The sequence below is a fragment of the Ranitomeya variabilis genome, chromosome 6, assembly GCF_051348905.1.
Source record: "Ranitomeya variabilis isolate aRanVar5 chromosome 6, aRanVar5.hap1, whole genome shotgun sequence".
NCBI lineage: Eukaryota > Metazoa > Chordata > Amphibia > Anura > Dendrobatidae > Ranitomeya > Ranitomeya variabilis.
Genome location: NC_135237.1, coordinates 274,552,843 through 274,579,900, shown reverse-complemented (window position 1 = coordinate 274,579,900; position 27,058 = coordinate 274,552,843). Strand labels below are relative to the sequence as shown.

Sequence of the window (27,058 nt, the reverse complement as noted above, 5' to 3'; positions counted from 1 at the left end):
CTAAATAGAAATTATTGGCAGTCTAAAAATTAAAATAAAATAAATGCATACTTAAAGGAACAACCGGAATAAAATAAGAAAAAAACTGGCTTGACTTGGTGATAGGTGCTCTTTAAGTAAAGTCTTAAGCCGCCTTTCACACAAAAATATACTAGTATTATAAATGACACAACTATTCCCACATATATGTAGATGTGGAAAGAAGAAGAGACCCCATGTATAATAAAATCATACTTATTAATAATTAATTAAAAAATACATATTGAAAGGTAAAAAAACAAAGAAATGCCATAGGGATACCAGACCAAAGAACTCTATATATTCACAGCCTAAAAATAACACAAACAATGGCCTTAGCTAAGTAGATGTACAGACCATGATCATATGCACAAGAAACGTAAGGTTCCATACATCTATCTATTGAAAAGGTACAGAGGGTATGTAAAATTCATTATAATAATCATAGTGGTAAACCATCTGTAAATTTATGAAAATACTCCCACTAAATGCGGACCCTCCGTAACCAAAAACAACAGGTCTATGTATGTTCTCCAAGAACAGTATTCCATGCTTGTGCATATAATCATGGTCTGTACATCTACTTAGCTAAGGCCATTTTTTGCGTTATTTTTAGGCTGTGAATATATAGAGTTCTTTGGTCTGGTAGCTTGTGGTGTCCCCTATGGCATTTCTTTGCTTTTTTACCTTTCAATATGTATTGTTTAATTATCAATAAATATGATTTTATTATATATGGGCTCTCTTCTTCTTTCCACATCTACATATATGTAGGAATAGTTGTGTCAGTATTTTGAAGTGCCCCTTATTACGACAAGCATTGTATTGTTTAGTATTATAAATGTAACTTTGCTCTAGGGACCCTAAGCTACCCCTCTGTTTTAGGCCTTTTTGCACAATTTAATGTCTTATGATATTTTGTGCATAAACACTTGAAAGAGTATGAGCGTAATTACCGGTAATCTCATTTTAGGATTTTATCACCCTTATTTGAGGTATTCAGATGAACTTCAAGAAATGAAGCAGTCACAGTTATTCATAATTTAACTCAGTGTCAATTGTTCCTTGAGAACAGAATGTATAACATTACAGGGCATTATTTCAGTCCTTTATTTCAGAGTCAGAGATGGGTACATACCCAATACCAAAGACATGCTTAAAATAAACATTGTGTGGCAAGTAACCGATTTTCCATATAAAAATTTCTCTGACATGTCTTCCCAGCTCATGCCAAGCATATTTTACCTGTCAGTCAAAGGTGTAATGACCAGCCTGTCCGTGCAGCCCAAGTACTCATTGCAATAGCTGAATTCAACATCTGTAATCTGGATGATACATTTATCTATGTCCTCAATGAAATAAAACCTAGATTGTTTTTGCCACTCAAAATCTGAAGCAGATCTAATGTTCATTCGGACCTATAAAAGAGAAGGATTAGCATATTAGATTAAATCAAGTCCTGTCCATCAGTCACTTTTCTTTGCAGTAAATCAGTCGTCAAGTGACTGAATGGACAAGACATCATCACTTCCAGTTCCCAGTGGAGAGCTCTTGAGCAACATAGGTTCAGAGAGGCAAGCAAACCTCATTTCTTTATTATATAAAGATCTCTTCGCTCATTCTAATTTTCAAAAAGTAACAGAAAACCTATATAACCTATCCTAGTCACTTATTCATTTATTTCAATCAGATCAGAGTCATACTTACTATGAAACAGACTGAGTGTTGGACTATACTGAATTATTTCCCCCACTTGTCATGATATTGATATACTGGTAAAGGAAAGATCTGCAGACAGATTGCTACATGTCATGACTGATCACTAGTCTTAAAGGCGCTCTGGAAAATTGTCACAATCATCTGTGGTGAACTACTTCCGGACCACCCATAGACAATAAAAATCTGGGTGGTCCACAGTCTACTCTGCAGTGATGTTTTAGAAATGTCACTGCATAGTGCAACTGCTAAGTGTGCTTCCACATTGCGTTCCGACACCCGATCAGTGTCTCCGTCAGGGCTTACATCCAAACCCCCAGCAAAAAGGAATTCGAACTTATGCGCAGACGGGGCCATAGACTATAATGATGCCGGCAGAGTGAACGTGCGCTCTGCCATGCACCATTATGAGTGTGTATGGCTAAAGGAGGCGGACACTCAGACGTAGTAGACTGCGTTTGAGTGTCCACCTCCAGTAGGCATATACTATCGAAAATGATACACATCAGAGACCACGTTCACTCTGTCGGCACAATTATTGTCTATGGCTCCATCAGCACATATGGTCGGAATCACAGTTTGTGGGGGGTTCGCATGTGAGCCCCAATGGGGGAAAAGGGTGCTGGAACACAATGTGAAAGCACTCTAACTTTCCTACCACTATATACACAGCACTGAACAAGCACGGTGTACACAGTAATAGGGAACGCTAACAGAGCTTTCTCCTCTGGGCCCAACATTCATGTGATTGCTGGGTGTAGGGAGGGAGCAGAAGTTGCTGGGTCCTAGGAGACCCAGTCAGTTCTTAAATGCATCCAGGAAGCTTCATTTTCATTGTAACTAGCACTACGATACCAGCCCCAATTACAGGGAAAATGAGAATAAAAAAAAAAAAAAAAGTATTTAAAGTTTGGAATGCCCCAAAAGGTCTTTTATGCACAATATGTGAAGTATATGGAAAACAAATAAATACAATAAAAAAGCCAATCCAAAATCCTGTTACTATCCCCATCCCCATGAAAACCAAGTCTGATATATAAAAATAATTGTTAAGGAGGAACCTTGTTTCCTATATTTTCTGATGCATATCACTCGATAGTGGCAAAAAAAAATAAAATGAGAGTATGAAAATGAAAATGTGCCTGGTTGGAATGGACGTAAATGGACTGGTCTTGAATTGGTTAATTATTAGAAGGAGCAGAAATGTGGGCTGGGGGTCAGGTGTGACATCATAGCAGCTAGTTGCGAGATGGAGCATGCAGAAAGGTAACTGAAAAAAATTGGAAAAAATGGGACACTGTGTACAGAAACTAAAAGTAAGGTTTAATTCCATTGATTGTACAATTCAGCTTACCAGGTCATCAAAGATATCCTTCTGGTGAACATGGATGGTGATCAGAGTCTCATATTTAGTTCTCTCAATCTTGGTCAAGTCCTTTGTGGTCATATCAATCAAATCATTCAGGAGATCAAGAAATTTCTGATTTGTTGTCTGCATTACCTTTATCAAAGAGACAATGTGATGGTCATAAATAAGTACTTTCTGAAGCTCCACAAAGTCGCTGAACCCCACTGCTCAGCATCACCTTCTCTTTCTCCGGTGGACCCTGCACAGCCACTCACTGTAATGGTCCTTTCTCCGGTGGACCCTACACGGTCACTCACTGTAATGGTCACCATACCATTAGACATATCCCATGCAGACTTCCTTTATTCAGTAGAATTTCTTAAACCTATCTGAAATTAATATTTTCAAAACCAAAATTCTTGTGTTTGCTTCCTCTGCTAACCTACCTAAACCTGATATTTCCATGTACGTGTGGTTCTGCCATAACCTCCAAGATTCAGGTCCACTTTCTTGGGTTTATATTTCATTGTGATTTTTCCTTCATATCCTACATCCACTCACTCATTGCTTTTTGACCTTTGAAAATTCAAAAACTCTTACTGTCACGCAAGTATATATTCTGTCATCCGAGAGAATCATGTCAGTTATGCACGTGACACATTGTTAAAACTCTGATCAGAGTTTTAACATCAGAGTGTGAGCATAGTGTGATCTAATTCTCTCGGAAGAAGAGAAGATGGAGACCAAAAATTCTCAATCCTTTCCATTCTATAAGTCTGTGGAAATCAAACTGCACTCAGATGTTATCTGAATTGAGTCCAATGGTTTCCACAGACTCATTGACTTGCATGGTTCGAGTGCAATCAGAATATCAGATCAAACTCGGGCATGCAGCAATTTCTTCCTCGAACCATCTAACATATGCACGGCCCCAAAGATTAACAATGGTCCAAGCGAAATCCGATATTTTGTCAGATCACACTTGGAAAATATGGCCATGTGCACAAGCCCTCATTCTTATTCATACTAATCTGGACTACTGAAACTCGCAACTATTTGACCTTCCTCTTACTAAAGTCTTCCCTCTTCAATCTATACACAATACAGCAGCCAGGGTCTGATCTCTGCCAAACCGCTGCAACGATGCTTCCACCCTGCATTAGTCGTTGCATTGGTTGCCTATCCACTATAGAATACCACATAAATTTACCACATTCACCCACAACGCTGTCCGTAGTTCTGCACCGACCTACATCTTCTTTCTGTCTACCACCCCATCAGTGCTCTCTGTTCTACTTAATATGCAAGATTAACATCTACCATAACCTCAAACTTCCACTTATGTCTACAAGACTTTCCCATGCTGTGCCCGTTCTCTGAAATGGATTACACCAAAAAATCTGGTTAACTACCAGTATACACAGTTTTAAGCATACCCTAAAATAACATCTTTTTAGATAGGCCTAATACCTCACTTCACTAATCTAACTTCCTCCTGTTCTCCCTTCCTACATTTTCCTCAGAATCTGATTCTTTCTAACAGGTGTTCCTGCACCCTCCATGCAATCATTAGACTTTGTATCTGGCTATGTAAAGATACTGGCTGATAACTAGTTCATTCACTTCAACTTGAATACCTTTATTGATTATTATAATTATGGCTGGACCATACAATACAAACATTTCATCTTCTGTGTAATCCATACTTCTTTATAGATTGTAAACTTGCCTCTCGTTTGAAGGGAATCGGTCAGTAGGATCAACCCTCCTGAATTGTTAATATGAGCATGTAGATCACAGAAAGTTTAATATAATGACACCACGATACCGGTGATCTGTGATCCCAGAGTAATACACAGACTAATTTCTCTTATTATGTAAAGGAGCTGTGAAGAGCCATGGGCCGGACAGAGATCTCGCCAAGAATTTGCCTCTTGAGCTTATTTTAAATTAAATGGGGTGTTATCAGTGTGAGGTATGTAAGGACTGTGTTACACACCTGTCCCAGGTATCTAGAGGTTAGCTTCCTTCACCTTGGTCAGCTGCCCTTTGTTGTGCTTCACGTCTGGTTTTACAGGTCGCCCAGCATGGCTCAGTGACATCATCTCCATGATCCTATTTAAAACCCATTAGGACACACATGTGTCTTTGGCTTCTTTCACACTTCCGTTTTTAACAATCAGTCACAATCCATCAAAATGTTGAAAAGACGGATCCTGTGCAGATTGTAAAAACGGGTGCACTGGGTCCGTTTTTTTGGCGGATCCGTCGAGGCTATGTGCACATGTTGTGTATGCGTCTTTGCCGCATTTTTCCCTTGCGAAAACGCATACTTAACACAACCCAGGTTAAAATAATTAACTAATTTTTTAATTAATAATAATTTTAAAAAATCGTGATATTCTTACCTTCCGTCGTCCCAGCAGCGTTCCCGCTGCCTTCCCGATGCTCACGATGCTGCCTGCAGGTCCCGTTCCCAGTAATGCCTTGCGAGCAATGACCTGTGATGACGTAGTGGTCTCACGAGACCGCTACGTCATCGGGTCATTTTGCAAGGTATTACTGGGAACAGGAGCTGCCGGCAGCATCGCGAGCATCGGGAAGGCTGCGGGGGACGCCGGAAGGTAAGAATATCACGATTTTTTTTATTTTTTTTATTATTTTTAACATTATATATTTTTACTATTGATGCTGCATAGGCAGCATCAATAGTAAAAAGAGAGAGAGAGCGAGAGAGAATTTCCCTGACGGGAAATTCTTCAGTGCATGCTCCTCAGTTTCAAAAGACAGCATCTGTTGCTAGATTCCTGCTTTTGACAGTCAGCGACAGATCCTGCGTCCATAGACTTCCATTATAGCCAACGACGGACAGTGCAGGATCCATCGCTGTGTGATTTTCCGACGTACAGAAAAAACGTTCATCTGTGCGTTGTCTCCGCCTGACGGACAGCAATTTTACGACGGATCCAGTGCATGACGGATGAAACAGAAGGCCATCCATCACAATCCGTCGCTAATACAAGTCTATGAGAAAAAAACGGATCCAGCAGAAACATTTGCTGGATCTATTTTTTCACAAAATGACGCATTGTGACGGAAAAAGAAAGATGGAAGTGTGAAAGAGACCTTAGGATTGAGATTCAAGACTTAAGTATGGTGTACTCCACCTTCCGTGCACACTGTGCTATAACTTTCTTCATTCTTTACTGATGTCCACTGCCTCCGTACTGCTGCTCCCAAGATTCTTGAGTGTGTCACTTCCCCACTTACCACTTGCCATCCTGTCAGCTGCACAAATGCCCAGGGTCCATGTACGCATCCGGACCTGGGGCTTTATGGGTCCACTTCACAAGGTAAGCCTCACAGATGGAAAATCTGCTGTCCTTATATACTTGTCTCACGCTGGTAATGCCTCCTTTTATTTAAAATTCGTTATAGAGGCAGATTCTCAAGGAGATCTAGTTCCAACCCATAGATTTCAACAGATCATTTACACATTAAGAAAAATTTGGATTTCTCTGGAATAAGACATCAGATCGCAGCTATCAAGGTATTATTTTATTCAGCTTCCTACATGTCCATATAGTCGGCTTAGGTGGGTTGATCCTACTGATAGAGTCCCTTTAAATTGCAGAATTATTTTTTACTCTGTAATGTCGGATGTTGTTTGTACATGTGCCCACAGAATTGTAAAGTGCTGCGGAATGTGTTGACGCTATATAAATAAAATTATTTAATATTGTTAATCCATACAAAGTGTGATCAGCTGATCACTGGAATTTTTTTTTCCAGAGAAAATGTTATGTAAGCAAGTTTCTAAGAATATAGTAGGCGCTATTGTACTTTATATGTGGCACCCCAGGAGCCCGGATGCCACAATGGTATTGTCTACCTCACAGGGGAGGTGATGTCATGCCTGGAAACAAGGAGGGATACCTTAATTAGTAAAGGTACCTTCACACTAAGCGACGCTGCAGCGATACAGACAACGATGCCGATCGCTGCAGCGTCGCTGTTTGGTCGCTGGAGAGCTGTCACACAGACCGCTCTCCAGCGACCAATGATGCCGAGGTCCCCGGGTAACCAGGGTAAACATCGGGTTGCTAAGCGCAGGGCCGCGCTTAGCAACCCGATGTTTACCCTGGTTACCAGTGTAAAATGTAAAAAAACAAACACTACATACTTACATTCGCGTCCCCCGGCGTCCGCTTCCTGCACTGACTGTGAGTGCCGGCCCTAACAGCAGAGCGGTGACGTCACCACTGTGCTGTGCTTTCACTTTACGGCCGGCGCTCAGTCAGTGCAGGAAGCGGACGCCGGGGGACGCGAAGGTGAGTATGTACTGTTTGTTTTTTTACATTTTACACTGGTAACCAGGGTAAACATCGGGTTACTAAGCGTGGCCCTGCGCTTAGTAACCCAATATTTACCCTGGTTACCATTGTAAAACATCGCTGGTATCGTTGCTTTTGCTGTCAAACACAACGATACACGGCAATCTGACGACCAAATAAAGTTCTGAACTTTAACCAACGACCAGCGATATCACAGCAGGATCCTGATCGCTGCTGCCTGTCAAACTCAACGATATCGCTAGCCAGGACGCTGCAATGTCACGGATCGCTAGCGATATTGTTTAGTGTGAAGGTACCTTAAGGGGTTAGACAGTCTGTTAAGGACAGTGAGAGGAGAAGAGGCAAAGGAGAGGAGTCTGGGGTCTGGAGCTGCGAGTGGGCTCACCCCAGAGGAAAGCGCCAAGAGACTGGACACTGGGGTCCGTGGTGGTGTGGAAATTGCAGACTCAGCCACTGAACCCACAGGGCAGGAGATTGCAAGTCTCCTGTCCCATCCAACACCTGCAGGTACCACAGCAAGTCAGGAGCCTGGGGCTGCCAGAGTAAGGACAGTGCCCGTGAAAGGTTCAGGCTGTCAGTCACACAGGTTGAGAATACAGACACTGAGAGGACTTGTGCAGAGCTTCAGGGAGCCAGGGTCAGATATAGAGCGCAGAAGGAAGGCCTCTGAACCCACTTGGCTAAGTGGATCCCAAGCTGTTTCCAGGCTGCCCGGACCCCACCATCACCTGTTATCTGTACCCTGGTCTGTATCTGAATTCTACCAGTAAAAGGTAAAGGAAACTGCTATCCCTGTGTCCTGCAATTATTTCCTGCACCCTCAGTCCTGCACCCCACTGTCAATCATCTCTCTTACCAACTACACCGGGAGCCCTGGGATCTAAGCTGTGCCTGTGGGGAGCTATACCATCTAAGCTACAAAACCATCAGCCCCAGAGGACCCCTTTAAGCAGTGTCGGCCACCCCTGGCCAAATACCACAGGTGGCGTCACGAACATTACTACATTAGACTTTATTTCCATTTTCATTCACCCCTTTTACTGGACGCCCAGGGCCACGGACCGGGTCACTGCCACTGTGACCACCCCTTTAAGAACAGAACCGGCCCGGTAGTGAGTACCCCACGGTCCTAGCGGGCTCTCCATATATATATATATATATCTTAGATTAAAAAATGGTATTCATACATGTATTAAAACACTTTGTAGTAACAAACTATTACCTTTTTATCAGTCTTGGAAATATTTAGAGCATCTTCAGCATCTCTTGTCCAGATCATTTGAATTCCAAGAAGACCAATCTGTGCTGGGTACATGGCCTGGAAGTCATACAACTTGAAGCCAGAATCACTTATTGCTATGGACGCTTGCCTGATTATGGTGTGCAATGTCTTTTTTACTCCATTCAGGAGAAGTCCCAACCATGTCTCCACATTTCCCTAAGCAAAAATATTAACACCAGTCAACAATGAGAATTAATTTTGTACGCAAAAGCCCTAATTCATCAATTGCAGGGTTTTTTAAGTCACTTTCCTTTTCGTGTGGTATTAGTTGCTGCGTAAATTCTTTAAAATTGATTCATAAATTTGGCGCAAAGTCAAAATTGTCTCTTTATGCCTTGAACTGTCTTTGCATAACTTTGGCGCCAAGAGTCACACGTTGCACAAAGAGGTGGAAAACTTGTTCCAAAATACTGCAGTACTCAAAATACACCAGGTGGGGACTGAAGTGGAGTTGTTGAAAATTTAGCCATTTAAAAAAAAAATTGCATTTGGTAGACCATGAGAAAACATCTGCTAAAGTACGCTCACAAAGCCGTAAAACAAACAAAAAAACAGGCCAGGACATATCATACAGACTTCAAAAAAAGTTGCAAATAGAATAATGAATTGGGTGCAACCAAAAAATAGGTACAATACTAGACAAAAAACAGGCACAGAAGGTAATAATGAATCAGGGCCATAGTTATAATACATCCAAATTTGATCTATTGATGTGCATATGTTGTTATTTTAGCTGCACACTTTACAGATTTATTGTTTCAGTCTGTGGTGTAACTAGAGTCCTACAGGCCCTCATTCAAAATTGCAGTTGCAGAACCTCCACTTCAGAATCAGAGATCAGACCATACGCTTGAGTATATAATGGTATATAAGTACTCTGTTATACTAAAAGACACCCCCGATAACTTTATTTTCCATAAACCTGTGTAAATGTTGTGTAAGTGTGTTAAAATACTCACTGATCTTCTCTGGTTCCCAGGCCCAGTCCACTTCTTTTCTGAGTCATGGCAATTCAGACTTTCGAATTGAACTACGCCCTACGTGACCCTGAAGTTTCTTCTACTATATAAGTCAATGGAGCATCAGATCGAGGGCCCAAGATGCTTACTTTGTAAGAGAGACTTCCGGCTCACATAGAGCACAGTGTGATCCAGGGAGCCCGAATTTGCATCACGTGACTCAGAAGAGAAGACTTTTATCCTAAGTCATATGACAAGGCTCGTTAAAGGGTCGACATGGACTGTTAGGATTGCTACTTCCAGTAGGTGGCACTAGAGTTCTAGTCCTCTTCCTCTCTGAAGAGACAAATTTCATATTCAGAAGAGAAGTGGAACAGCACTGGATACTGCACAAGACTGTGATCAGGGAGTATGTTAGAACACTGACACTACGCTACACTAACAGTTACACAGCTTTATGAAAAATAAAGTTATTGGGAGCGATTCTTTAATCTTGGAAGACATATTCAGTTGAATTCAAATTCAATTTGGGACAAAGCTTTTTAGGTATGTTAGAGCGCTCCAGTTCAAGTTTTCAACAAATTTATTTTAACTGAAACTTATCAGAATTTACGATATTTTAGGCTTACGCTGTGCTAAGGTCTATATGCACAACATTGCAAGTTATCACCCATCCACACAAAGGTGATAACTTACTGAAAGGTGGGGGTATGACCACTGGTACTCTCTATTCGGAGTACCATCCTCTGGATTGGCGAGGGTCCCAGTGGTTGGATCCCCACATTGATCAGCAAAATATCAAATTGTAAATGGTTATTACAAAAGTTGCAAGTTAAGTCAATGCTTCTTTACACAGTAATACAAGATTAGCATAACCCCTATAATAAATAATAGCACAAGTAAAAGAAAACAGTGGCTCAGCAAAACTGTTCTGGTCATTATTCATTTTCATATGAAGAATGTGCGGAGACTGGATTTGTACCAATATTTAGCTCTGCAGCCTTGGGTCCTAATCCCACCAAGGACAACATCTGCAAGGAGTTTGTATGTTCTCCCTGTGTTTGTGTGGGTTTCCTCCGGGCACTCCGGTTTCCTCCCACATTCCAAAGACATACTGATAGTGAATTTAGATTGTGAGCCCCATCGTGCAAACTGTAAAGCGCTGCGGAATATATTAGCGCTATATAAAAATAAAGACTATTATTATTATTTTTCAATGGATTCTACTAAAAAATTTTGACCCAGGCTTACCTGAGCATTCACAGGTTCAATCAAGTTTACTTTTTCTCCTTCTTGGGATTCAAAATATAAAATCTGATCATAGTTCTTCTCATGAAATCCAACTCTATTGACATTGTCAAATAAACTTAGAAGATGAGCCTGAAAAGGCAAAAAAATAATACCTGAAAAAAAACTTTAACTTTCATCAAATGGCACCACGGTGTCACCATAAGGGTTCTAGATTGGCAAAAAGTAAAGAAATAACACCACAGCAAAGCAGAAGAAATGTACATGTTAACTGCCATTATATTTCCACATAAGGAAATTACTACTGATTCTGGGATAGTGGGTGGGTACACGCATATTGTAACTTTTTGCCCTTATTGGCCAGTTCTGCATCCCGTCACAGGACATAGTACTGAAAAACCTAATAAGAATTGATCTATTTATTGCATTTTGACTACAGCGCCCTTGGACTTAACACAGTTTTTGTATTACTATTTGCAATTTGGCCAAAATTTTGTTTCCATAATATACATGATTTTAATGTCAAGAAAATATGGGAGTTATATGAATTTATAATGAACTTACATCACTATATTACAGTCCATACACGATTGCATTTATTAGGAATTAAAAAGGAAAATGGACATATGGAGCGATATACACGGTGACCAATATCACATGTCAAAGGCTTTGAATTGATCATAACTATCATTTTGGAATCTACTGGAAAATTGAAATGAAATAATATGCTGTTTCAAGAATTAAAATAATAATATTTTTTTAAAAAAACTAGAAATTGTGTCTTTCAGATGTGTTCAAGAGACAATAGTGACAATTGCTGATAGAGATACTTCTGTTACCTGAATGGTGTGTGAATCGGATGCTTGTCCAAGTATCTCCAGAAGGGCAGGATCAGAAACAAAGAAAAACCTGGGGAATACTAAGCGCTTCTTTTCCAGGTATCCAGTAAGGGACTTCTGACACATCTCCAGCTGTTCCAATAAATGTGGTAGCAATTGTGCCAATGTTTCATCACCGACACAGCACTGGACTATGTTGGGGGTCTCATGAGCCCTCTGCATGATTTTCTGCCAAGACTTGTCAATGTTCTGGAACCTCTTGGCTTCCTGAGAATAGAATGTCACAATGTCAGTGACTTCTCAAGGTGATGTCATTTGTAATATTAGCAGATAATATACTGATGGACAGCTAATTAAAGTGGCAGTTTAATTAAACATGAACACTTTAATTTTGCAACCTGCCAAGAAAATGACAATTAGAGATTCAATGATAGTAATTAGAAACACCTCTGCTTCTTCTAGGTGTCTAAACACACTAGGGAAGGAGGACGGTGCCAAAACTGCTATTTTACTGCATCGCTAGCCACAGATCAAACCTGTCCAGGGCATCATGTTAGGTGTTCCCAGAGGTGAAGCTCAATGCACCTGGGCTAATGCAAAATCTACACATATACCGCCCCCTATCTGGACAGTAAGGTAGATTAATCTCGTATTACTTCATAATATGCAATTATTTTATGCGATAACAACACTGCACTATTACCTTATTCTTTTACTGTCCTCCTAGGAGTCAGAAGTCTGCTTTGCCTTAGGAACTAGGATCTGTCCATGAACACCCCTATAGCTACACATTGAATGTGTGTGTTTCTCCTAGTCCTTTTTCCAAACTCAAAATATCTAAGCTACTTAGGTAATCATGTTCCTAAGAAATCAGCTCCAATGTCTCCTAATTAAAGGGATTCTGTTAGCAGGTTTTTGCTATTTAATCTGAGGGTATCATGTGGTAGGGTCTGGGACACTGATTTCAGTGATGTGTCACTTATTAGGCTGTGTGCTGTTGTTTTAATACAATGAGTATTTTATCAGCAGGAGATTACTACTGTTGGACTAGGTGTTCCCGTGCATCCAGTTCAAGCTCCACCCCCACCACTAATTATCAGCTTACTGTCAATTTACAATGTATATAGAAAGTTGTGGTGTGTGCAGGGTTAACTTTGAGATCTGCTACGTGCTACATACTTGATACATTGCTGGAATCAGGCTCTTTTTCTTACATTATCCTGCTATCAAATGGAATAGACAGATTCACTTTAACTAAAATAATAATTAGTATCAGTTAATTAATGCTAATTAAATCAGTCATCCAGGATTAGAATAAGCTGGAATAAACTCTACCAGATACCGTCAATGGACAAGAGTGGTGCTGATTTTGAAAATATCTTTACTAGTCTCAGACAATATAGATACTGTATAAATACCTGAAATGTTCAGAGTGTTAAATTATTTCAGAATAATTTCACTAACGACGTGATGACTGAGAGTAAACATTTTGATAAAGCTTAGACCATTCCTTTTTCCCTTTAAATGTCTCTTATTTTGACTGCGTATTTCAGTTACAGATTTCTCATCAATATCAAAAAGGCTTATTAAATTGCAAAGGTCAGGCACTATCCCAGTAGATTCCGCTCCAGCCCTTTGGATATACATATGAGCTTTGAAAGAAAAAAAAGCAAAGCTTGCACCAGAAGGCATGTCACTCTGATCTTACAGGACACTGCTGGATAAGTCAGGCCATTATAACAAAATCAATCATGTGAGTCATGATATGAGTGTGGATGTCAGAATCGGCTCTCTTCGCTGAACAAGGCGCATCCTCTCCAATGTCCATTTCACTATATTTACAGTCTCCGGGTAGAATAATAGTGACGCTGAGCAATATTCACATTGCTACATCCTACACTTGTTTTTGGATAGTATGAATATTTTCTAAAGGAAGACACGCAACTAATAATAATATGTATTAACGAAAGGCCATTACATGTTTCAGGTATTATCATCTGTACATACAGATATATTACAGATGCAGTAACCAAGGCAAGGTACATCTTGCCTGACACACACTGGCACAAGGGACATCTAGCCTTTGTCCGGCATTGTGCCTACCGAGAGAACATATGTGACCAAGCCTACCATGGATTTTTCTTTTGCAGTCTTTTACCATTCTCCCTATGGACTCTTCTACAGATCTATCAATTTACTGTCACCACACAGTCATTTTCCCTATTGATCCGCCTTCCCTCGTGCTTATAAATTGGTTTGCTTTTCAAGTGACAACAAGCCATTCAGCCACCTGCAGAACCAGGGCTGCTTTTTGCTGTACTGTACCTTACACTTATAATTTACTAGTATGGTTTTCCATGACAATTATAGGTATATATTGTATTTGGAAAATAATTTAGAGAGTAATTGTCGTTTTAATTTTTATGTCATAAATCAATAACATACATGAAAATAAGCAACTATGTAATATATCTTATCAGGTAGATTTTCTTCTTTCTCTGCCAAAACTGATCTCTCTTGATCAAAATTCTCAATACTGAGGTAAAATCTCTTTTCATTGAAGACTTTCCCATTAAATGAGATTGAAGATGGCGGCTGCTATGGATACAATTCTATGTAGATAGGAGGGGAGGAGCTAGAGGCAGAGCTCCTCCCACTTCCCCACCTATGTACATAGAATTGTATCAGTAGCAGCCGCCATCATCTATCTCAGTAATGGGAAAGTCTTCAATGAAAAGAGATTTTACCTCAGAATTGAGAAATTTGATAATGACTGACCAATTTTGGCAGAGAAAGAAGATTTTGTGAAATAAAAATGAAAACGACAGTTACGCGTTACGATTTTTGCCTATGAGGGCTGTAAATATATTAATCATAATGCCAATTCCTTAAGATTATCGACATACCTTATTAATATATGCAATTAGTTATACTCATTTCAGTCACCAGCTGAATAGTTATCTACTACATTTACAAAACCGATCCAGCTATTTATGGAGGGCCGTTTGAAATCCTTTTAGAAAATCCTTTCAGCCACTTTGCACCTACATTTAGAGTTAAGCAAAAAGTTTCACACTGCCCTGGTTCTTGACATCATATGGCCTAGTAAGTGCAAGAAGCGCTCGGGATGCCAGGCGCAGAAAAGAAGACTGCCATGGCCAAGCTGCCATGAATGATCAAACTGGAGTCAAGAACAGGGCAAATCAAATCTTTTTGCTCAACTTACCATCATGTTATCACTTATCAGCAAAATATTGCTCTTCAAATGAGCCCAGAACATACGGAACATTAGGCTATCTCCTTGTCATTCAGATAGGGCCATTGTACTTAGTTTGCTATTCTTAAAAACGACCATCTACAAAATTTTTCATGTTGAACTAGATACATAATATAATAGCCAATGCAAAGCAGAATAAAACATTTTTTTTATTCTATTTTGCCTTTCCATTGTAGAGACATGACCAAAGTATTTGGCACCCAAACAGTTAATTTAAAAAAAAGTCCAAGTGGGCATTACCAGAGAGATTTCACTGGGGGCGTGTACTTCTTCCTCTTTCTGATGCTGACCAATCATGATCATACACTGGGGAAAAAGAACACGCCCCCACAATAGAATTGTAGAATTGACAACCAGTCTGCTCTCCTCCCTTGAGCACAGCAGACCTGAGTGTGATTAACTTACAGCTTTCATCTCTCATCTCTTGCAGTCTCATTACAAACACTTTTAGTAGCTATCTGCTCAGAGAGCTGCAAGCTCTGCCAATCATAAGCAGGTATCCACATACAAGGGGGAAAAGAACACACTTGTACTGTACCTTAGAAAAGGCTCTGTATGAGACATAGTGACACAGAATTTGGTGTCTATAGGGGGAGTAGCACAGCAGAGTTGGCAGTATTACACTTTGGCAATGATAATGTGCATTTGGTCATGCCAATAAAGCTCATTTAAACTTTAGAGGAGAGCTACTAGAAGTGTTTGTAATGAGTCTCAATTCTGCAGCGCTGACCCTCCACCCACACTTAATGTCAGTGAGAAGAGCAGAAAACTGTCAGTTAATCACACTCAGGTCTGCTGTGCTCCAACACATGTCATTACTCTGCAGTGAGGAGAGCAGACTGTTCATCAGAGCTAATGTGGGGTTGTGCTCTTCTTTCACCAATGTGCTGTGCTTGCTTATGATTCGCCAGATTCAGAAAGAGGAAAAAGTACACACCCCTAGTGAAATCTCTCTGGCAATATACACTTGAACTTAAAAAAAATAATTACTGTTTATGAGCCAAATACTTTGAAAGATAACATCTCTGTAAAATGGAGCTGCTGGGATTGCTCTGATATCTTGACATTTGCGCTCTATTTTTAAAGGGGTTGTCCAAGCCTATGACAAAAGTGTGCAATCATTCTATGCATCTGGAGATGGCAGAATGGTGACAGCATGCAATGGACACACTATCATTATTCTCTAATATCACAGATTTGAGTGGCCTGTCTTGTGGCTGCATGTAAGCAATTTGCATATGTGCAGACACATGGCAACTAGCCACATCTGGCATCTCTCTACAGAAGTAAATTGAGATGCGGGTAAGAGTAGTTGGCACATGAAAGCAAGTATGCAAGTCACATGTATGTGGTCATGTGACCATCCACTTGTCCTGGAATTACCAGGGAATCAGAGTGATTCCAAACTTTTGTCCCAAGCCTGGACAACCCCTTTAATTAAAGTACATTTGAAAATGTAATCTATTTCTACTTTAAACACACTAAACATTTTTTTTCTTAATACCCCTCTTAAGGATGGACATCTACAGTACTTTGAGGTCCTATGGCTCTTTATTCCAAAGAGTGCCTAAATCCACTCAATAAAGTTAGTTAATCCATTGAGCTCACTGTATGCTCACCTGAGGTGCAATGTATTTTTTCCTACTACTTAATTTTTTGTAGCTATCTGATCTCATTCTCATTGGTTATAGAACTAAAATGATACCCACCTGTGGAAGTTGTTTTGCAATATCCCCACCAACAAACACAGCTTCCAGGTAAATCCAAAGGTTTTGTACCGTAAGCCAGTTCTCAATAATTTCTGTGGTGTTGGATAGTTTATGTACCCATTGCTGTATGGTTGGTTTAAATGGTGCATTATATCTGTTTAAAACACACATCAAAAATAAAAATCCCTGTTATATTAAAGACTTTTTCATATAATACCATAATAGGGAAAAGATAATTACAAAGTATTTATTTAAAGAAAAATTAAAGAAAATTTATTGGCATAATAGTTGTAACCATAGAACTCTAAAATCTCTATTGTCAAATTTCGGTGACAAACATAAAATCATAATTTAAAAAAAAATGATATATATATTTTTTTTTATTTATGCTTTAAAAGAAATATATATACATAGCTACTTTTATCGTAGGCCAGTCATTTTCTCTATTTGGATTGGCAAGAAATAGAAGGAAATCTTATAAACGGCTTGGCAACATGCTAAGTTACAGACAGCTACATAAATGTAACTGCAAATTATTTAAAAAAAAAATCTTTTCAGGTAGAAGAAAAAAAATGTTGGATTTGAAAAGCTGACGGTTAGAACGTTTGTATCCATATATTCAAGCCCCTTCACAACATCGATCAGATATGTATATAGAAATCACAGGTGTCACACAGGCCATGGCGTAAATGTCAGTGTGGGAATTTTCTTAGCTGCCAATATCAAAGCACATTGTTCAGTAGCTCTTAGAAAAATTGTAAAGCGCTCAAATTTCTTTCTCTGACTGCCCGCTTTGAAGTGACTTTTCTTTAATAGAATAGATCCACATTTAAGACGTAACCTTTTGCTAGTGCAAAAGTCTACAGCGTGTGATCTTATTTATCAGAAACGAAAGCCAACAGGTATAGAACAGTAGATGGGAATAACAGGAGAATATCTTGAAAATCCAAATTACAGCAGGAAAACTTCAGCAAATCATTAAGGAAACACTATATAAGAATACCTATCTTAGGTGTAAAACAACGGGTAGGAGTTATCTTAGGTGTAAAACAACGGGTAGGAGTGAGAACATCTGGACATTCTAGATCATTAGATAATGCAGAATTTTACTTTCTACTGTCAGAAAATATGTTTCTCAAATCCAAGGACTACTTATTGCACTTTTGTTTTTCCATCTGTCTATTGCATGCCATAATCAAACATGCTTGTCAACTTTTGGAAGAGTTGATGATGGAATGCGTAACAGATGGTGAAGACAAAACACATATTATACATGCAGTATATATATTTTGGCATCATTTGAAGATGTCCACACTCATGAAATATTGTGTTATTACACTGATGGCTATTCAATCTGAACATCACAACAATGTATATGATTGGGTAGCTTCTTTTATTTGCAGACAATTTCAAAAGGAAAATAATAAATTGGGAAATAATTTTGATCAGTTGTTGTGGAACACAGCCTACTTAAAATCAACTCAATCCATCTATAATGGATACTTTTCAAGACTGTAAGTAGATGTACCTACTGTCACAGGGTTTCCGCAACAGAGAGGAGCCAGAAGACCACGGCATCTGATTGCTTCTACTCCTTTACAGAGAAGAAGCACTTTACCTTCATTTTAAAAATATTTTTTTCTTTTTGGCAGAATAGGAGTTAATCAGCCATGTTGGAACAGGAGGAGAGGAGTTCGTATGAGAAAGAGTTCTGGAGGAGTTTTATTACGGTGCACGGAGATACTCACCTTGCTTCCTAGGTCCCTCGCTGCATCCTGCCTCCTCTTCTGGGTCCTCAGCTGTGCTGGGGAACCCGTTTCCCACGCATGCACGCTAGGCCGCTTAGGTCGCGGTCGCGCGCAATCCCGGCTTCTTTATGATGCCAGATTGCGCTGACCCGGAAGCGCTGTCCTGCCTGGGCAGCAGCCTCCGGGTATATCAGGTCGCTTCCTGCTAGAGGAAGCACCTGATTGTTATTGTGCCTTTCCGTGATCCCTCCAGGTCCACCTTGGTTTCTGTATGTCAGCTTCCAGTGTGTGTGTGCTCTGCTCTGTCCCTGTACGCTTCCAGTGTATACATACTGTTGTGAATTTACTTTTTGCTCCCTCTAGTGGTTACTAGTTTTTTGACTCTGGTTTTTCTGTCATTCCTTTTATCCGCACCTGGGTCGTTAGTTGGGGTGTTGCTATATAAGCTCCCTGGACCTTCAGTTCAATGCCTGGCAACGTAGTTATCAGAGCTAGTCTGCTGTGCTCTTGTCTACTGATCCTGGTTCCAGTTATATCAGCTAAGTCTGCCTTTTGCTTTTTGCTATTTGTTTTGTTTTTGTATTTTTGTCCAGCTTGTTCCAAATCTATATCCTGACCTTTGCTGGAAGCTCAAGGGGGCTGGTGTTCTCCCCCCGGACCGTTAGACGGTTCGGGGGTTCTTGAATTTCCAGTGTGGATTTTGATAGGGTTTTTGTTGACCATATAAGTTACCTTTCTTTATTCTGCTATCAGTAAGCGGGCCTCTCTGTGCTAAACCTGGTTCATTTCTGTGTTTGTCATTTCCTCTTACCTAACCGTCATTATTTGTGGGGGGCTTCTATCCAGCTTTGGGGTCCCCTTCTCTGGAGGCAAGAAAGGTCTTTGTTTTCCTCTACTAGGGGTAGCTAGATTCTCCGGCTGGCGCGTGTCATCTAGAATCAACGTAGGAATGATCCCCGGCTACTTCTAGTGTTGGCGTTAGGAGTAGATATATGGTCAACCCAGTTACCACTGCCCTATGAGCTGGATTTTTGTATTCTGCAGACTTCCACGTTCCTCTGAGACCCTCGCCATTGGGGTCATAACAGTTTGCCAGGCCAGTATTAAATGTTTAATGCATTGCAGAAGAGGGATTATAAGAAAGAAGATTCTGAGTTTTTTTTTTCTTCTTCCCCTTTACCTCAGAGTGGCTATGCTTGCTGCAGACATGAATGTCCAGACCTTGATTACAAGTGTGGACCAGCTGGCTACTCGTGTGCAGGGCATACAAGACTATGTTATCAGAAATCCTAGGTCAGAACCTAAAATACCGATTCCTGAACTGTTTTCCGGAGACAGGTTTAAGTTTAGGAATTTCGTGAATAATTGTAAATTGTTTTTGTCCCTGAGACCCTGTTCATCTGGAGATTCTGCTCAGCAAGTAAAGATTGTTATTTCGTTCTTACGGGGCGACCCTCAGGATTGGGCTTTTTCGCTGGCGCCAGGAGATCCGGCGTTGGCTGATCTTGATGCGTTTTTTCTGGCGCTCGGTTTACTTTATGAGGAACCCAATCTTGAGATTCAGGCAGAAAAGGCCTTGCTGGCTATGTCTCAGGGGCAGGACGAGGCTGAAGTGTATTGCCAAAAATTTCGGAAATGGTCCGTGCTGACACATTGGAACGAGTGTGCACTGGCCGCTAATTTTAGAAATGGCCTTTCTGAAGCCATTAAGAATGTTATGGTGGGTTTTCCCATTCCCACAGGTCTGAATGATACTATGGCACTGGCTATTCAAATTGACCGGCGGTTGCGGGAGCGCAAAACCGCAAATTCCCTCATGGTGTTGTCTGAACAGACACCTAATTCGGTGCAATGTGATAGAAAAACCGCAAATTCCCTCATGGTGTTGTCTGAACAGACACCTGATTTAATGCAATGTGATAGAATCCTGACTAGAAATGAGCGGAAAATTCATAGACGCCGGAATGGCTTGTGCTACTACTGTGGTGATTCTACACATGTTATCTCAGCATGCTCTAAACGTATAGCTAAGGTTGTTAGTCCTGTCACCGTTGGTAATTTGCAACCTAAATTTATTTTGTCTGTAACTTTGATTTGCTCACTGTCATCTTATCCTGTCATGGCGTTTGTAGATTCAGGTGCTGCCCTGAGTCTCATGGATCTCTCATTTGCTAAGCGCTGTGGTTTTACTCTTGAACCATTAGAAAATCCTATTCCTCTTAGGGGTATTGATGCTACACCATTGGCAGCAAATAAACCGCAGTATTGGACACAGGTTACCATGTGCATGACTCCTGAACACCGCGAGGTGATACGTTTCCTGGTTTTACATAAAATGCATGATTTGGTTGTTTTAGGGCTGCCATGGTTACAGACCCATAATCCAGTCCTGGACTGGAAGGCTATGTCAGTCTCAAGTTGGGGCTGTCGTGGTATTCATGGGGATTCCCTGCCTGTGTCTATTGCTTCTTCTACGCCTTCGGAAGTTCCGGAGTATTTGTCTGATTATCAGGATGTCTTCAGTGAGTCTGAGTCCAGTGCACTGCCTCCTCATAGGGACTGTGACTGTGCTATAGATTTGATCCCAGGCAGTAAATTTCCTAAGGGAAGACTGTTTAATCTGTCGGTACCTGAACATGCTGCTATGCGTTCATATATCAAGGAGTCTCTGGAGAAAGGACATATTCGTCCGTCTTCTTCCCCTCTTGGTGCGGGATTCTTTTTTGTGGCAAAAAAGGACGGATCTTTGAGACCTTGTATTGATTATCGGCTTTTAAATAAGATCACTGTCAAATTTCAGTATCCTTTACCGCTGTTGTCTGACTTGTTTGCCCGGATTAAGGGTGCCAAGTGGTTCACCAAGATAGACCTTCGTGGTGCGTACAACCTTGTGCGCATTAAGCAAGGTGATGAATGGAAAACCGCATTCAATACGCCCGAAGGTCATTTTGAGTACTTGGTGATGCCTTTTGGGCTCTCCAATGCGCCTTCAGTTTTTCAGTCCTTTATGCATGACATTTTCCGGAAGTATCTGGATAAATTTTTGATTGTTTATCTGGATGATATTTTGGTTTTTTCTGATAATTGGGATTCGCATGTGGAGCAGGTCAGGTTGGTCTTTAAAATTTTGCGTGAAAATTCTTTGTTTGTCAAGGGCTCAAAGTGTCTCTTTGGTGTACAGAAGGTTCCCTTTTTGGGGTTCATTTTTTCCCCTTCTGCTGTGGAGATGGACCCAGTCAAGGTCCGAGCTATTCTTGATTGGACTCAGCCCTCGTCAGTTAAGAGTCTTCAGAAGTTCTTGGGCTTCGCTAACTTCTACCGTCGTTTTATCGCTAATTTTTCTAGCATTGTGAAACCTTTGACGGATATGACCAAGAAGGGCTCCGATGTAGCTAACTGGGCTCCTGCTGCCGTGGAGGCTTTCCAGGAGTTGAAACGCCGGTTTACTTCGGCGCCGGTTTTGTGCCAGCCTGACGTCTCACTTCCCTTTCAGGTTGAGGTGGATGCTTCGGAGATTGGGGCAGGGGCCGTTTTGTCGCAGAGAGGCCCTGGTTGCTCTGTTATGAAACCTTGTGCCTTTTTCTCTAGGAAGTTTTCGCCTGCCGAGCGAAATTATGATGTGGGCAATCGGGAGTTGTTGGCCATGAAATGGGCATTTGAGGAGTGGCGTCATTGGCTCGAGGGTGCTAAGCATCGTGTGGTGGTCTTGACTGATCACAAAAATCTGATGTATCTCGAGTCTGCTAAACGCCTTAATCCGAGACAGGCCCGCTGGTCATTGTTTTTCTCCCGCTTTGATTTTGTTGTCTCGTATTTACCAGGTTCAAAGAATGTGAAGGCCGATGCTCTTTCTAGGAGCTTTGTGCCTGATGCTCCTGGAGTCGCTGATCCTGTTGGTATTCTTAAAGATGGAGTTATCTTGTCAGCTATTTCTCCGGATCTGCGACGTGTGTTGCAGAGATTTCAGGCTGATAGGCCTGAGTCTTGTCCACCTGACAGACTGTTTGTCCCGGATAAGTGGACCAGCAGAGTCATTTCCGAGGTTCATTCCTCGGTGTTGGCAGGTCACCCGGGAATTTTTGGCACCAGAGATCTGGTGGCCAGGTCCTTTTGGTGGCCTTCCTTGTCAAGGGATGTGCGGTCATTTGTGCAGTCCTGTGGGACTTGTGCTCGAGCTAAGCCTTGCTGTTCTCGTGCCAGCGGTTTGCTCTTGCCCTTGCCTGTCCCGAAGAGACCTTGGACACATATCTCCATGGATTTCATTTCTGATCTTCCGCTATCTCAGGGCATGTCCGTTATCTGGGTGATATGTGATCGCTTCTCCAAGATGGTCCATTTGGTTCCTTTGCCTAAGCTGCCTTCCTCTTCCGATCTGGTTCCTGTGTTTTTCCAGAACGTGGTTCGTTTGCACGGCATCCCTGAGAATATTGTGTCAGACAGAGGATCCCAGTTCGTTTCCAGGTTCTGGCGATCCTTTTGTAGTAGGATGGGCATTGATTTGTCGTTTTCGTCTGCTTTCCATCCTCAGACTAATGGACAGACGGAGCGAACCAATCAGACTTTGGAGGCTTATTTGAGGTGTTTTGTCTCTGCTGATCAGGACGATTGGGTGACATTCTTGCCGTTGGCTGAGTTTGCCCTTAATAATCGGGCTAGTTCCGCCACCTTGGTTTCGCCTTTTTTCTGCAACTCTGGTTTCCATCCTCGCTTTTCTTCGGGTCATGTGGAGCCTTCTGACTGCCCTGGGGTGGATTCTGTGGTGGATAGGTTGCAGCAGATCTGGAATCATGTGGTGGACAACTTGAAGTTGTCACAGGAGAAGGCTCAGCGCTTTGCCAACCGCCGCCGCGGTGTGGGTCCCCGACTACGCGTTGGGGATTTGGTATGGCTTTCTTCCCGCTTTGTTCCTATGAAGGTCTCCTCTCCCAAATTTAAACCTCGTTTTATTGGGCCTTACAAGATATTGGAAATCCTTAATCCTGTATCTTTTCGTCTGGATCTTCCTGTGTCGTTTGCTATTCACAATGTATTTCATAGGTCCTTGTTGCGGCGGTACATTGTGCCTGTAGTTCCTTCTGCTGAGCCTCCTGCTCCGGTGTTGGTTGAGGGCGAGTTGGAGTACGTGGTGGAGAAGATCTTGGATTCTCGCCTCTCCAGGCGGAGGCTTCAGTACCTGGTCAAGTGGAAGGGCTATGGTCAGGAGGATAATTCCTGGGTGGTCGCCTCTGATGTTCATGCGGCCGATTTAGTTCGTGCCTTTCATGCCGCTCATCCTGATCGCCCTGGTGGTCGTGGTGAGGGTTCGGTGACCCCTCACTAAGGGGGGGGTACTGTTGTGAATTTGCTTTTTGCTCCCTCTAGTGGTTACTAGTTTTTTGACTCTGGTTTTTCTGTCATTCCTTTTATCCGCACCTGGGTCGTTAGTTGGGGTGTTGCTATATAAGCTCCCTGGACCTTCAGTTCAATGCCTGGCAACGTAGTTATCAGAGCTAGTCTGCTGTGCTCTTGTCTACTGATCCTGGTTCCAGTTATATCAGCTAAGTCTGCCTTTTGCTTTTTGCTATTTGTTTTGTTTTTGTATTTTTGTCCAGCTTGTTCCAAATCTATATCCTGACCTTTGCTGGAAGCTCAAGGGGGCTGGTGTTCTCCCCCCGGACCGTTAGACGGTTCGGGGGTTCTTGAATTTCCAGTGTGGATTTTGATAGGGTTTTTGTTGACCATATAAGTTACCTTTCTTTATTCTGCTATCAGTAAGCGGGCCTCTCTGTGCTAAACCTGGTTCATTTCTGTGTTTGTCATTTCCTCTTACCTAACCGTCATTATTTGTGGGGGGCTTCTATCCAGCTTTGGGGTCCCCTTCTCTGGAGGCAAGAAAGGTCTTTGTTTTCCTCTACTAGGGGTAGCTAGATTCTCCGGCTGGCGCGTGTCATCTAGAATCAACGTAGGAATGATCCCCGGCTACTTCTAGTGTTGGCGTTAGGAGTAGATATATGGTCAACCCAGTTACCACTGCCCTATGAGCTGGATTTTTGTATTCTGCAGACTTCCACGTTCCTCTGAGACCCTCGCCATTGGGGTCATAACACATACTCTGCTTCATCCCTGTATGCTTCCAGTGCGTGCTCAGCTCTGCTCAGTCCCAGTATTCCTCCTGTGCGTGCTCTGCTCCGTCCAGAATCCAGTACCCTCTGTGTAAACCCTGCCGTGTCCTGAGTCCCGGGTTTTCTCTGTGGTTGCTCTGCCCATCTGGTCCTCCATGAGTACCCTGATTCTCCTCGTTATCCTCGAGCCGCCCCTCTTGCACAGGCTATCGCAGTGTATCTACCTCCTCGGCTTGTCCCTAACGATCCCTGTATAGGGGTCGGTTCCACCTGGTCAGCTCACCTGGGAACGGTCGTCACCGCGATCCAGTAGGTCCACTCCAGGAATCATAAGTTATCTGTGACTGTTGCATAGTTTGTACAGTGCCTTGCGAAAGTATTCGGCCCCCTTGAACTTTTCAACCTTTTCTCACATATCATGCTTCAAACATAAAGATACCAAATGTAAATACTTGGTGAAGAATCAACAACAAGTGGAACACAATTGTGAAGTTGAACGAAATTTATTGGTTATTTTAAATTTTTGTGGAAATTCAAAAACTGAAAAGTGGGGCGTGCAATATTATTTGGCCCTTTTTCTTTCAGTGAAGCAAACTCACTCCAGAAGTTCATTGCGGATCTCTCAACAATGTTGTCCTAAATGCCTAATGATGATAAATATAATCCACCTATGTGTAATCAAGTCTCCGTATAAATGCATCTGCTCTGTGATAGTCTCAGGGTTCTTTTTGAAGCACAGAGAGCATCATGAAACCAAGGAGCACAACAGGCAGGTCCGTGATACTGTTGTGGAGAAGTTTAAAGCTGGATTTGGATACAAAATGATTTCCAAACCTTTAGGCCATGTTCACACTTTGCGGGTTTTACCGCGGATCCGCGGCGATTTTGATGCTGCGGGTCCGCAGCAGTTTCCATAGCGTTTACATTAACATGCAAACCCTATGGAAACCGCAAACCGCAGTGCACATGCTGCGGGAAAAACCACGCAGAAAAGCAGCGGTTTACAACCCGCAGCATGTCACTTCTTTGTGCAGAATCGCAGCGATTCTGCACCCATAGAAATGCATTGATCCGCTTACTTCCCGCATGGGGCTGTGCCCACGATGCGGGAAGTAAGCAGATAATGTGCGGTTGCTACCCGGGGTGGAGGAGAGGAGACTCTCCTCCAGGCCCTGGGAAGCATAAATAGTGTAAAAAAAAGAATTAAACTAAAAAATGATGATATACTCACCTCTCAGCGCTGCACGCGGCCGTCCGGTCTCAGTTGCTGTGCGAGCAGGGCCTGAGATGACGCCGTGGTCACATGACCGTGACGTCACGAAGGTCCTTCTCGGCACAGCATCTTTGGAACCGGAGCGCCGCGTGCAGCGCCGAGGAGATTCGGACATCAGAGGGTGAGTATAACCAATTTTTATTATTTTTAACATTACTATTGATGCTGCATATGCAGCATCAATAGTACAGGAGTAATCCCGCAGCGGAAATCGCAAAACAAACCGCGATAAATCTGCAGGGATAACCGCAGCGGTTTTGCCCTGCAGATTTATCAATTCCACTGCAGGAGAACCCGCAGAGCACGCCGCAAAGTGTGCACATAGCCTTAAACATCCCAAGGAGCACTGTGCATGCGATCATATTGAAATGGAAGGAGTATCATACCACTGAAAATCTACCAAGACCAGGCTGTCCCTCTAAACTTTCATCTCAAACAAGGAGAAGACTGATCAGAGATGCAGCCAAGAGGCCCATGGCCATGATCACTCTGGTTGAACTGCAGAGATCTACAGCTGAGGTGGGACAGTCTGTCCATAGGACAACAATCAGTCGTACACTGCACAAATCTGGCCTTTATGGAAGAGTGGCAAGAAGAAAGCCATTTCGCAAAGATATCTATAAAAAAGTGTTGTTTAAGGTTTGCAACAAGCCACCTGGGAGACACACCAAACATGTGGAAGAAGGTGCTCTGGTCAGATGAAACCAAAATCGAACTTTTTGGCAACAATGCCAAATGATATGTTTGGCGTAAAGGCAACACAGCTCATTACCCTGAACACACCATCCCCACTGTCAAAAATGGTGGTGGCAGCATCATGGTTTGGGCCTGCTTTTCTTCAGCAGGGACAGGGAAGATGGTTAAAATTGATGGGAAGATGGATGGTGCCAAATACAGGACCATTCTTGAAGAAAACCTGTTGGCGTCTGCAAAAGACCTGAGACTGGGATGGAGATTTGTCTTCCAACAAGACAATGATCACAAACATAAATGAAAATCTACAATGGAATGGTTCACAAATAAACGTATCCAGGTGTTAGAATGGCCAAGTCAAAGTCCAGACCCAAATCCAATCGAGAATCTGTGGAAAGAGCTGAAAACTGCTGTTCACAAATGATCTCCATCAAACCTCACTGAGCTCTAGCTGTTTGCAAAGGAAGAATGGGCAAGAATTTCAGTCTCAAT

At 42.0% G+C, this 27,058-nt stretch overlaps 1 protein-coding gene across 1 annotated transcript in view; it reads right to left on the bottom strand.

Annotated features, from left to right (window-relative positions):
- LOC143782325 (dynein axonemal heavy chain 5-like) overlaps positions 1-27,058 on the bottom strand; it is a 610,263-nt gene that overhangs the window by 328,801 nt on the left and 254,404 nt on the right. Inside the window, exons 36-41 of the mRNA XM_077269680.1 lie at positions 16,752-16,905; positions 11,766-12,032; positions 10,930-11,058; positions 8,660-8,875; positions 3,089-3,235; positions 1,264-1,436 (exon numbers count right to left, since the gene is read on the bottom strand). Of these exons, the coding sequence (XP_077125795.1) occupies positions 1,264-1,436; positions 3,089-3,235; positions 8,660-8,875; positions 10,930-11,058; positions 11,766-12,032; positions 16,752-16,905 (1,086 nt within the window). The remainder of the gene's footprint in view (positions 1-1,263; positions 1,437-3,088; positions 3,236-8,659; positions 8,876-10,929; positions 11,059-11,765; positions 12,033-16,751; positions 16,906-27,058) is intronic.